A 14,183-nucleotide genomic window follows, 5' to 3' on the forward strand; every position below is an offset into this window, starting at 1 on the left:
AAACAACAAGAGAGAGCAAGAAACAAAACCGTGGCGTCACGGTTCAGGGGTAAGCACACAGACACTTTATGAAATGGAGATGTGACAAGACATTACGGTGTGTGTGTGTGTGTGTGTGTGTGTGTGTGTGTGTGTGTGTGTGTGTGTGTGTGTGTGTGTGTGTGTTAGGAAGCGGAGGCACCAGATAATGCAAGGCCTATTGAAATATTTGCGTTTGAATGCCTGTGCCTGTGTGACTGCCTTGTGAGTGAACTAGCACGCCAGGGAGACAAAGAGTGCAAGATGGATATGGGTGGTAAGTGCATTTTGTGGGAAAAAAATGAAAAGAGAAAATAAACAAAGGCAAAGAGAAGAAAAGAATGGAGACATGTACAGTGTGCACTTGTCTCTTCCAGCAGGATGCTGTACTGGGCTACTTGTTTCTCGGGCACACAGCACCACATTTAACCAAACAGCCACTCACACGATTTGTTTACTTAGTTTTCTCAGCTATATAGTTCTGACTAATAAGAATTTGACTAAAAGATCACAGATCCTTTACAAATGAGCTTAACCTGCTTGAAACATGAACAAAAGCACTTGCTAATAGCCACAGGTGACTGACTGCAGCAAGTTATAAACTATAATATTCACTTTTAAATCTTATGAAAGTCTTTATTTACAACCTCACAGCACTGTTAAAGCACTTTGCATACAAAGAGGTGCAGAAACAGTGTTCCTACCTGCCTCTTACCTTCTCAGCATGCCGGTAAGGATGCGGGAACTCTTGCCCAGGTTGGCGTCTGTTTCTCTCAGCTGGAGTTGTAGGGGAGACAGAACCAGTGAAGGACAGCTTTTAGTTTTAATTCTGAACAAACACTTGAGCAATTTCAGTTTAACACACTCTGTCAACAAACTAAAGCTGTTTTTTAAAAAAAAAAAATCCCTCTGGTGAAGCACACACCAGGAAATAGTCCTTCTGATGTGTTTGCACAACTGGAAATATGTAAATGGGTTTAGGCAATGGTGGGTGGTGGCAGCGCACATAATGACCACTCGCTACTGTTAAATGCGCTGCAGTATTAGCTGCACATGTTGTGAAATCTGACATCGAGGTGGACTTTGTCCTAGGAATTTGTTGCAAGTTTGCAAGTTAAAGGCTTCTGTATCATAAGAACTGACGTTGCTTTCACACACGACGCTGTCGGCTGGAGCTTAACATATAATATGTGGATACTATTTCATCCACACTTGAAAACAAAAAAGAAGCATGTAACGAGTATAAATAAGTACCACGGCAATAATGTCATTTGATTATTACAGTATTGTTGTGCAAGGTACTATTGCACTGTACTACTGGCCTTAGGGCAGAAAGACATCTCTACAGTTTGACACACTTTTCACTAAAGTTTCTTGCGACCCAGAGAGATGAATGGGAGATCCTTTGATTAGAGCTTGCCTTCTTACCTTAAAGGTACTGGCTTACCTGTCAAGAGACCACCCTCGGCAAAACCCCCCACTTTTAGACAAAACCAGTGGGGGGAAAAAAATACACGACAATTTTAGAGCTGCTTTAAAAGCAACTTATTTACCAAAGCATGAACAGCTAGGCTACACATAAGATCAATGTTTACTTCATTTGATGCATCTCTATGTCTATAAACTAGCAGCATTGTGAGCTGTTCAATGACAGAAAACTTTTGAAAAAACCTCCATAACCTTAGTACGACATGCCACTTGATGGTCTTATATTCATCTTACTACAGAGCTAGATGAATATAAGGAAATGGAGTGAAAGATGCCTTTACTTTTAAAGTAGGTACCAAGCAGTGGGAGTCCTTGAAGGCACCCTTGAAATGATGATCATGGCTATTGAGGACTAATTGCCTGGATATTTCCCTTTTCTTGCTCCATTTCTTTCCCTTTTTCTTCCTCTCTGCCTTTTTTCCCTTCAGGGGTCATAGGAATGTTTTCAAGCTACTCTCTTGTCAGGCGTAGGGACTTTTCACAGGGAGGAGGATTTGGCAAAGATGTTGCCAGCAAAGTGTGAGTGTGAAAGTGAAAAAAAATGCTGACACTGCACTGAGTGAGCTGCCACTAACATCTACCTGTAGTCGCATTTCTCGAGGATGACAGGGGAGCACGGGGAATAGTGATTGCAGAGTTTTTCTCTAAACAGTCAGCAGGGAGTGATTTATCTTCGTCTTTCTCTGAAATAATACTGCTTTCCCAATAAAGTCACCCCTTCTCTGTATGTTTTCATCAGTGAATCACACTATATTCTATTTGTTTTTAATTCTTCAGTTTCACATCTTTTCTACCAAAACTCCCCTTTCCTCTACAACGATCGGAGCCACGCTCTCTTTTTTTCATGTTTGTTCTGGCTCATCCTGCAGTCATCGCTCTTCCCTGCAATTCATCCTCCCTTCCCAGCCCTGCTTTACTGCTCCTTTCTTCCTCTTCTTCCATCTTTCCTTCTTACCCTCTGGCAGCCTGGGCTGGTGTGATGCAGGCTGCCAGAGCCAAAGATACATGTGGTGCAGGGTGGGAGGTGGGGGACCTGGGGTTTGGGCCCTCTGGCAAAGACAACAAGTCCAGCAGTTGCCTGATGTCTGCTTCTACCCACAGATCTGTCCCCTAGACACTTTGCACTTTCTCCCAAAATACATCTCTCTCTGAATCATTCCTTCTTTCCTTTTCCACCTCTCTCCCTCTCCCTCCACAGCCTCTCACCAAATCGTACGCCTTCCTCCATAACCTGAAATGGAAACCCACTGAAGTTTTAGGGTAGTCGAGTGTCTAAAATTAATCGTGGCTGCCTATAAAGAGAGAGTGAGAAGACCTTGTTCCTTGAAACTCATATTTTTTTCCAGCACTAAAGTAGAACAATTTCTAAAGACATCTTTAGCCAGCTTCGAGGATTAAAATGCATACACGTGTTGTTACTATTAACACAAATGAAAGCTAATTTGCATACAAAATTCTAAACAAACTCTGATCCATATCATTTAAAGTGCAAATAAAGGGGCATTAAGGGAAATAAAAGGTAAGGTTTCAGCTTCAAGGATGAAAAGTCCAAACTGAACATTTAATTCCTTTTAGAGCATTAAAGTTTGTTAGCTCACTGAGTACGACCATTCATTTGTCTGCATAATTAATCCTCCTCAGGTTAAATAAACTGTGCTTACAAATGACTGAGGCGATACTGTCAAAGTGCATGAGTTTATTTCATTTATTTTCAGTTAATTAATAAATAACTGTTGAAACTGAAGTTACAGCTTGCTGTGATAACTCTGCACAGTCGTAATCAAAGTGTTAAAAGAAGCAGGTTTTACTTTTAAGGCTGTCTAATACTTTTACTTTATTTCCTCAAATTCTTACACTCATTCCCGCTCTTGTATTATATGCATTTAAAAGACACGAATTACCACATTTAGGCAACAACCATTAAAAAAAATGCCCCCCTGCTACGTTTCACACCCTGAGGTAGCCTTGAGATCGGTTAAAAGAAATTCTTCAACCCGTTCAGGTGGTTCTGAGTCGGCAGTGTACTGCTCTGACCCTGTGTTGAAGTGTTCTATTGACTCCTATTTGTACCATAAAAGCAAAACAAAAGGCCACACCTCCTGCCGAGCGCTGGGGCTTGTGTAAATTTTGTGTTTGTATGTTTGTGGGTTTATTCATTGCCGAAACAATTTTAAATTCCATCTCTTTAATGCAAAAAGAGCTGCTAACCGACCCTTCTATCCTCGTGTCTTTACATCTCGGTTTCTTTTTACTTAACTTTTGCCCCACAAACTGCCTTTAAAGGCTCAGTGTGTGTGTGTGTGTGTGTGTGTGTGTGCGTGCGTGCGTGCGTGTGCATTTGTGTACATATGGTGAGGTGGTTCAGCAGAGGAGACTCATGGGAAGAAGGGAGAGAGAGAGAGAGAGCAAAAGAAAGAGAGAGCAGGTACTCTCAGTAGACGCTGTGGACCGTTTTGAAAGGAGATGTTTGATTTCCTTTGAAATCTGCTGTGCGAGGCCCAATGCCATGTTGTGATCTTTAAGCATTCTGCGTTGAGGGGGCCAACAGGGCTGGGCCCCCTTCCTGTGTTTGGTCTTTTCTGTCTCTGCCTACCTGTCTGTTTGGCTGACTGTACGTAAGGAGGGGAAGCACTAAGGATTGGGAGGGCTCTCTGAGGAAAAGTTGGAAGGATGGAGCGAAACGGCAGAGGGGTGCAGGAAAAGTGCAGGAGGGTGGGCGAGGAAGGACGGCAGGTGGCAAAGTTAACCCCTTTTAAGTGAAAGGAAGCAAAGGGGGGAAGAAAGCCATATTTCAACATTTTATCCAATCCAATTTTAGTTATAAAACACTTTTGAAAAACACAAGTTTGACAAAGTGCTGTACAATTCATCTTGAGGGGAACATATGGAGCTAGTAGCTCAGATATGTATTGCGGTGCTGATCAATTAAGGCTTTTAAAAGCACATAATGAAATCTTAAAATACATCTTAAAAGGAGCAAGAATGTGCAAGGGGAAATGTGCTCACGTTTATGGGTTCTGGTTAAAAGATGAGCTGCAGCATTTTAGGTGCTTTGTTAAAAACACCAATGTTAGTCACTGCTCATTTAACATGTGGCTGCAGGGGCCCAGGTCCAAGAGAAGAGCAGCACACACACTACTGAGTCTGAACGCAATTACCTCAATCTTACTTTCACTGAAATTTAAAACATTTGCATGCTTTGATATCTTTCAGACAGTTGTGTTTAAAGGAGCTGACGTCACTAATAAAGCAAAAAACAAAAAAATGTGAGCTGACAGCAACACCTACTCAAATGCCAAACACAGCCATCCATAAACAGGCACACTGAGCTGCTTCTCGTTATATAAATCTGCTGACTTAGTGCGTGCCGAGGAGGGTGTATCTCACAGTTGTGTGAGGCAGCTTTCGTTTGTGTGTTTACGTGAGAAGCCGTACAAAAGTGGCAAATGTTGGCCGTAACGGCTTACCGTTTCACGAACACTTGTTAGAACAGATGCGTGAGTGTGCGCAGGTGTCAGGTATGCACTCACCCTTTCTCTAGCTCTCTGGATCTTCTCACGGTCACTGTGCAGGTTGGCAAGAATCTCCTGCCCCACTTGTTCTGCAAGAAAAGAGCATCCAGCATAAGATGGCAGGTCCAAAAAGTTCCGCCATGTGATGAAATGAATAAAATAAAATAAAACAAATGAACGATTAGGTGATTGCGAAAGCCTGGCTTGCACTCACTTTAGCTGTAATCTCTTATTTGTCAATCATTCTCACCATCATGATTAATGTAGAAATAATTTGTTTTTTGTTTTTTCCACATCTGGACCTACTTGGGTATGTGTAATATTTGTGCAGTGTGTACACAGACATTGCTGTCTAGGAGTGTCAGACAGACAGACAGAAGAATACTGCATCTGAGGGAAGTGTTGAACTTTCTTAAGATGCTGGAGTAAATAGACATGAAGTTCTAGACAACAACATCCCAGCATCCAGCCTGCCAGTGGGGTCCACTCTGCCGATGCAATATTCATTACTCCTTTCTTTTTTTTCTTCCCTTTTTTTAAACGGCTCTCGTCAGTTGTAGTTGTAAACACATTAACGCACAGTTATAAAACATCCCCGACAAGGCACCTGACAAGCTTGTCAGTGGTCACTGTCATTTTCCTGTCCCTTGGGAATGAGAAAAGAAAGGCGGGGGGAAAGAAAAAAAAGATAAACCAAATAAGATGCCCCCCACCACCACCAGAAAAACCCACCGGTGCCATCAATGTAACCATACTGCTAGAGCATTAGTGTTTAAAAATAAGGCAGAGGATGAATCAGGAGAAAAAGGGGAGAAAAAAAAGAGTGAAGAATCTTTGCATGGATCAAAGACAGGCTTTCAAGCGCACCAAACAAATCCGGAATAAACAACACAGTTGCTGACTGTATTACACTACACAGGTGCCGCACACCAAAGGGCCCACGTGCTGAGCGCCTGTTTGGGGGGAGCAGTGCAAAAATGGGCTACATCTGGCAGCTAAACAAGAGGGGAGAGAAAGAGAGAGAGAGCGGCATAGAACGGGGATCAGGGAGACGCAGGGAAAAAAAGAGAAAGCATTGTCAAATGAACGACATTCGTCTCCCATTCATCCCATCCCTTTTACCCCCTTCGCACTGTAACTGACTCAAATGTGTCTCTTCCTGCCTTCATTAATTTCTAATCTGGGACGAGACAGATTGAAGGATACCCAGATTAAACAGTGCAGTCAGACAGTCACATGTGACAAATAGGGCAGATTAAAAGACTGAGCGCAGGTATTAATAACCATAAAAATACAAGCCCTCCCCCGTCCCGAACGGAGAAGAACAAGGGATAAACAGGGAAGGAGTTGAAGCGGAAATCTTCTGTTAAAGAGACAAATAAGCACATCTATCCATCTCTGTCAGGGCTGTGGCTCTTTTTTTTTTAAAATGAATGAGTGTGACAAGCACTGCAGCAGCAGAGGGTTTCTTTTTTGATGGCAAGTGCATTATTGGAGAGGTTTGCAGTGTGTAAAAAGATGGATGAGGTAGAGGAAGAAAAGACCTCCTAAGACATTGTGCTCCAGGTACTTAAGCAATCGTTACAGACCCTGCACTGTGCACGAAGGCGTGTTTTGCGATTATGGTTTGGACCTACAACCGAGTCTGTTGTGGATGCATTTTCCATGCTGACTGTATACACTACCCACAAGTGAATGACCGTCCTTGACAAATCTAACAGCTGCTCGAAAGAAAAAAAAAAGGAAATCACAATACAAGTCTTGTTTAAGTTGTGTCCATTTTTGTAACCTTACTGTGAGGGAGCAAGAATGCACAACCTTGCCTTTCTATTTTTCTGTCATTACCCAAGATGTTCCTCTATTAAAAGAAATCAATATGTTATTACAAGAAAATGACATTGAAGACACTGCATAAGCTCAATCATGGCATCTTTGATGGATAGCCATGAGCACAGCTGCGTCAAATCATTTGCAGTCACCAGAATAGTATTTTGAGTTGGCTTGTTATGATTAACATTTTGTTCACTGTCAGGTCTCTCTCCAGTCCTCCAAAAAAAATTTCCCATCATTCCTTTATGACTTTCTTCCCCTACACTGACTTCAGAGGTATACACATCATCTCCCCAAAGGACGTATTGTGTTGATTGGATCTCAAGCATCCACCCTTTCCTTACTCATTCTCTGGCATGCATCTGCACTTGCATTCATCTAATTTCATTCCTGCTGACTAGTTCTGTGTAAATCTTCATTAGTTACTGGGAAAAAAAAACAACTTTAGGAAAAAAAAAATAAGACTCCCATTTTGTGACCTGTACTGCATCTTAATCATATACTTTCACCCAAAGCTATCGCCACTCGTGGAAAGAAATACAGCAAACTAGTCCCTATTATCCAAGCTATAAACTCATGATGAAATTACCTTAAATTGCTTGGTAGTTTTTTCTGCCCTTTGCAATGCTGACATATTACATATTCAAGTTTGCATAGGATGTTTAACTGCATAAAATCTAAATAAACACACAATTTATGACCACGACAAATATGGAGGCTATGTAAAAAAAACAAAACTGAAAAAAGTACAGTTGATAAAAACAAAACCGAGAGGCAAAATAATTCACTGTTAATGCTCCTGACTTAATGCTCGTTAGTGTATAAAATATTCCCCTCCTGTTTAAACAGCTATTAACAATTTAAATAACCCTGGCCCAGAGGCCTTGCTCTGACTCTCTTGTTAAAGATCTCCGTCCCCCAAAGGTCCATTTAACAAGCCCATTATTCCATTACATTGCATTTACATCAGCACCAGAGAGCCTTAATTTAACTTGCTCCTGTAATGTAACTGTAGAAAATAATTAGTATAGAAAAGTTGAAGGCACAAATTAGATTGAGGGGAAAATAATGTCTGTGTTACGATTTTTTTCTCTCCCTTAAATACACGGAAAGACTATTGACATAGCAGAGCCCTGCTGTATTTTATCACAACCTTTTGTTAAGAATTACATGGCAGTGGGAGGGGTGGGGGGGGTGGAAGGCTATTTTACTGGGTAATTAGCTTTACTAGAGTATGAGGTGCAATGTAATGTAATCTATAAAGCTTGAACAAGCCGAACATAGCTGGAGTAGGATATTTTGTCAGCTCCAAATGTATTAAAAAAACCTCAACCAACCCGCATATATTGTTTCCACTACACTTTACCACCAAGAAACAAAACCATTACAACACCATGAAAAACAACTCTGAAAGGACTGCAATTGGAAACACGTCATTCTATACAATTATCTATTATAAAAAGCAATGCTTTTAGAATGGTGTGGTTAAATTATTATAGATAACGATTAATATATTCATATAAGAAGGGACTGAGTACTGGATAGGCACATTTATTTATAGCATATATGTATATATTAGGCAACCATTCGCAAGTTCACAGGCACAATTACTGTCAGCTTTATGAAACGTGCAGGTTTGTCTGCAACAAAACAAATGACAAAGATCAAATGAAGAAAATGAAATAATAAGTGTCCAAGGAGGAAGCCAGGGAAGTCAACACTGAGGAAGGAGGAGGTTTGGGGTGAAATAATGGCAGTGTGGAATATTTAATTTGATAAGTAAAGAAAGACTCATAGATTATAAGCAAAGAAGTAAATGCCCATAGTCTCCAGCATCAGTGGGATAGTACCAACTGTAAGTGATGGCATCCAGTAAGAATGGAAGACAGTTTTAATTACTGACATCATAAGAGAATCCTTTTTAGAATATGTTTATAAATATATTAAAAAAAAATTCTGTTAGTATTTAATACCTTGTTTTATATATTTAGCTGTAACTATGAGCATTTTTGTCTTGTAGCGTTTATCATTTTAATATTAGTAGTAATAGTAATAATATTCAGTTTAAATTTGTGTGTTCAGACTGGCTGAGACACTGAATTTTTGTAGAGTGTGAGCACCTTGCCTAAAGTCATATGCAATATTAAACTTTATATCTCTGAATGTTGGAAAGTTGGACCGATAACCAATTAAGCATTTTGATGACATCTTAGGCTTTAGGGAATTAGGTCAAACATTTTTGGCATTTCACAACAAACCGAAATAAAGAAGAATTGTCAGTTACTTGATGACAACAGAAAAGGTCTGCTTTACCATCTCACCATCTCGTGTTATGAAGAAAAAAAACATGTCTATGTAAATAAAAATCATAACCTGCCCTTATCTGCACACATTGCTTAGGACAACACGGCTCAAACAACTAACAATTTGGATAAAGTCCAAACCTCTATAGCCTTCAACTTTTTACTCCAGTCCATGGACACATTTAATTGGAGCCATCATCTATTTCACACAATGTGCTTCATAGCGTATACACTGTGTGAGGGCCCCTGTCTCTTTTTCTGTGGTGCATTTTTTTATTTTATTTTATTTTTTTGCTTGCTCTCCTTCTCCCCTGAGCCAAAAGGGGACAAGACCTGACAGTGGTGTGCTCTGAGGCTCTGAGGCTCAGCACAGCTCCTTTTCATTAAGCAGTTGAGACCACTTTTTGAAGGTTACCACACACACTTATATCCAGACACAATCCATACACTCCAACAAACCCATGGAAACCTATGGGAGGGCTGAGGGGGAAGTAAGGAGGGGCCTAAAAAATGTAAGACCATGCATTTTCTCTCTCTCAAACTCCATCAGTCACACAAACACACTTTCACACACACAGTGCGGCAGTCAACTTGTATGCCTGTGACTCCCAGGTGAATAAAGTTACCTGTCTTTGTACACTTTCAGAGGAGCTTTTTTTAAGGACTTTTCAAGTCTACAGCTGCCGGGTGACACACTTTCATCACCCCCATCAAAGTTGTACCCACAATGGGATGTATTTGTAATGCTGAGCCCACAGGCCATGAGGCTAGCGCCTTCGCACTGAGCGATAGCTCAAAATAAAGAGGTGCCAACTGCTAGGTCACAGGAGGGGCATGTAGCATCTGGGGGCTCAGTGATGTTATGACAGATTACTTATAATAATAATAAACTCTACCGAATGTTAATGAGGAACTTTCTTTATCGCAATGAGAGCAATTTATGATTTAACAAGAGTCAAAGACAGCTGTGGTGGTTCATTAGAAGAAGGAGGTCATCTAAGTGACATTTTTTGGGTTTTAACGTCAATATCTTTTAACAGCTTTGGGATAGTGAACTTATAGAGCATTAGATACTTAAAAGTCTAAAACAAGGAATATTCTGTGTAGGGTGAAGCTGGACCATCCCAGTCTATCTTGACTTGCCCATGCATCGGCCCTTCCCCTTGCATGTGTTTGAGTGGTGGTGGGCAGTCAGGGTGGATTTCTGGGGCCTTTCTTCACTCCGCCAGGCTCTGTTTTATTCATCGCCTGCGCCCTGACCCCGCAGAGCTCCTGTTCTGACAAATCACTTCTGATTAAGACAGATCTCTGTTAGTCAGCCACTCAACTTGGCTTATTCATCATTCTACAGAAAATATTCCTCTCTACTCCCCCGTCCCCCCCTCCTCCCAGCTCGTTTGCCTGTCCGTCAGACCGAAGCAAGGCACAAAAGAAATTTCCGCTGCTGTTTTAAATGGCTGATTATAGACAATTGGTGGATGGAGAGACGCAAGACCGTCTTATGGGTGATAAGACGCAAGTTTAATGGGTATAAATGACCGGGCCTGTAGGAGAGCAGCTGGTAATAGAACCATTTGTTTAAGGCTGAACTGGGGTGGAGAGGACTGAAAGCTACATTTTCTTTCCATTTGAGCTTCCCCCTCCTCTTTTCCCTTCACCTCAGCCTCAAAGTCAAATTCTCAGATCGCCAGATTTACATTTTAAAAAAAACAAAAAAGGAAAAACAGCAAAAGTCCCCTTCACCCTCATTCAATGAAAATTGATGAGTCTTGGAAAAGAACAGCTTGTTTTACATTTATGAAATTACCCATACCTACACGTCCCTGTGGACGCAGCTGCACAAACTTTGACCAGTCATGTATTACGTTTCTTACCATGGGTTAGTAACAATAGAATCTGAATATTTACTGTAAGTGTAATTAACAATACAGTTAGAGCATTCATATGCAAAGTTCTACAATAATAAACAACAGCAAACTGCTGCGCCAAGGCATCTAGACAGCCACAAAGCTATTGTGTTTTAAATGTATAACAAACCAGATTAAATTAACCTGAACGACAACCCTGCTGGTGGCAAAGGGCTGAGAAGCGGGAGGAGTGAGTGGAGATTGAGGGTTGAAACAAGCAATTTGCCTGGACTTAATCAACCAGTCTCACTGAACCATCCAAATGAAAACTAATGGACTTGGGTGCTTGCTGTGATTGCCCCACATGCAACAATGTGTAGGCAGGAGCAGCGCTTTCTGAGGTCTTCAATTAAAAAACTGGGAATTTCTACAGACGGCTGGTCAGCCTGTACACCTATTCCACCACAACTCATATCCTGATTGGTCAATTGTGAAGCTCAAACACAGCTGACTTATTAATTCTGTTTCCATCACTGAGAAAGGGTTTTTTTATGTGTTGATTAAACTTGGTCGAAATTGTAAAAAATGTATGAAGTATAGAATTAAAAACTCATACCCGAACAAGCTAATTTGTGTATGCATTATTCATAGCACTGACATTTGTGTCACACAATTGTGGTGGCCGCACTGCAACTATGATTTAAAAAAAATAGTACATGGAAAAACAAACAAACACTACTATATTAAACTTTATTCAGCAACAGCCGAGCTAAATAATAAATACAGAGTTTAAGTGCTACTATTTAAATAATTAGATTTTATAATGAGCGAAGTAGCTCTATACATGAAGGCACAGCAGCATATAAGCACTATAATACCATTATGACCATATCTAGTCGGGGCTAAAGTAAATAAAGACGGTAGTGCAGGACAAAATCAATAGAAGCGCATTCTGTTGGATTTGGAAGACAAATACACAGAGTTCATCTGAGCTCTACAGTTATGCCAAAACCGCATGAAGGGGGAACACGACTTGTCAGTTGGTCCTAATCAAATACAACATCTTATTTAACAACCTCTACTGGAGTGAAAAGTTTGCCAGTTTCTCGGAAATGGACTCGGGGAAAGATATATGGAGGCAGGGGAAGAATAAAGGGAAAACTTGACGTTCCTCTGGTTCGTTTTCAACAGTTTAGGAGCGTTAATCATCGCATTACTGTTGATTAAAGGCTTTAACGTCTCTAATCAGAAAGTTGACAGGCAGATCAAAGAGCGCAACACAAATTTCTTGCCTTTTAATTATCTGTACAACACCGCACCTCGAGCAGCTCGTGCCTGCCTATCTCCTCAAACTCAGTGAAAGACTGCGAAAGGAGATCTAACACTCTACAACAGTTCATTATCCAATAAAATGGGAGATTAGGAGGGGGGGGGGGGGGGGGGGGGGGGGGGGTGAGGGAAAATACAACACACAAACTCATACACACACATGCGTGTGCAAACAAAAGCTTTAAGGCTTTATGATTAGTGAAGACCTGGGGGAGGCCTACAGTCTTCTTTATTAACATGTCCTGAATTGGAGCAACTTAATTATGCTTGTCAAAGATGGACGTGGCGTCAGGCTCATTTGCATGTTTTGACAAGGTCTGTTGGGAGCCTCCATCTATTTTTCTACAGCATGCTATGAGTATTTAACACTTTTCAACACCTACTGATTATAGGTTTTTGTTCCTGAATGAACGAAATAACTTGTTAAAGATGCTTTACTGGATTGGCATCATCGTGCAACCGATGTAAACACCGAGTGAAGTACAGACAAAAGGAGCCTCTAGACTGTTTTGATCACAACTCCTGTTCAAACTGATGACGATTGGATGCCTTCTGCGGCTCGACTGCCCAGCTGTTCCCTGTCAAGTGATTTAGCCGTGAAAAAGCTGCAGTACCTTTAGAAAAGATTTGCCATCGCTTTGGATGATCTCGATAATGCTGCTCGTTGCTGAACAGATTAGTCTCTGACAGACTGCTACCTGACTAGTGATCGCTTTCTCTTTATGAATATAACAAAGCCAATAGACCACACCCTCCCATCTCGACTTGATCACTTTACGTAATGAATACTCATTACATTAATGCTAAGTAAAACAAACACAGCTGAAAGTAAACAATCTGTAGAGAGATGGGACTGTCGGAGGCATCAAACATTAGCCTGAATGGAAAGCACAGCCCATTAGAAGTGGATGCACTGATGGGATCTGACAGTTAGAAGCACCAAGATTATTTTGTACAAATGTTGAATTCATTAGTACTCATGAGCGGATGAAGGACGTCCGCAAGAGCAGAAAAAAACAAACCAAAACTGATGCCTGAGCTGTGGAGGTTACACTAAAGAATTTTATACACGCTAAAAGCTGGTGATTTTCAAGATAATAGAAATTGAACTGACATTTTGATCTTACATCATAACATTACAAACATTACATTATAATTCTAACATTTGCATATATAAGATTTTATCCTCATATCAGTTACACTGAAAGGGGCACTTTTAATGAAATAGTAAACGCAATGCTGAAGCACTTGGCAAACAACTATTGGAGAGATATCGTTTAACCGTGCCGGCTGCTTCTAAAAACACCTTCTAGAAAAAAAGTCTTACAACTCTTTTTCAAATATTTGCCTGAAGAAGGTTTGACTTTCTTGGTGCCAAAAGCATTAAAATGAAATACTCTTCTTCAGTAGGATGTGTATCAGAAGACCGAATTTATTTAGCTGTAAAATTTTCTGTCCAATCTGATAGAAGTAATCTGCTTAAATTACATAATGCCACGGGAATAGTTGCTCTTTTATGTGCGCATGATACATAGACTTGTCTTTAGCAAATCGAACATGCTCTGAAAATCTCATTTGAGGCAGCAACACTGGAGCCTGTTATCAGAGCAGGACGTCATAATGGCTGCTCTGACCGACAGCACAACAGAAGTTTGTGTTTTACTTTGGGGTAATACCATCACACTTCCTTGCTCTGGTAAAAGGAAAATAATACTGCTATTATAGGGGAATGAGGCACAGAGGGGACTTACAAAAGAGACACACATCATGCGCCTCATTTAACAATGACCGAGGCCACAGAGTTGAAGACAGATTATTGTCAGCTGCCGCTGTGAATACATGGCATGTGATGGCTT

At 40.8% G+C, this 14,183-nt stretch overlaps 1 protein-coding gene across 4 annotated transcripts in view; it reads right to left on the reverse strand.

Annotated features, from left to right (window-relative positions):
* vti1a (vesicle transport through interaction with t-SNAREs 1A) overlaps positions 1–14,183 on the reverse strand; it is a 113,195-nt gene that overhangs the window by 34,319 nt on the left and 64,693 nt on the right. For 2 of the 4 annotated variants that reach the window (XM_004561297.4, XM_004561296.4), the window contains 2 exons: positions 5,037–5,107; positions 734–795 (listed from right to left, as the gene is read on the reverse strand). In XM_004561297.4, coding sequence (XP_004561354.1) covers positions 734–795; positions 5,037–5,107 — 133 coding nt within the window. Of the gene's footprint in view, positions 1–722; positions 796–5,036; positions 5,108–14,183 lie in introns of all 4 variants that reach the window. The other 2 variants (XM_023153715.3, XM_004561298.4) reach the window with 1 other exon arrangement.

Source organism: Maylandia zebra, linkage group LG8 (genome assembly GCF_041146795.1).
Source record: "Maylandia zebra isolate NMK-2024a linkage group LG8, Mzebra_GT3a, whole genome shotgun sequence".
NCBI lineage: Eukaryota > Metazoa > Chordata > Actinopteri > Cichliformes > Cichlidae > Maylandia > Maylandia zebra.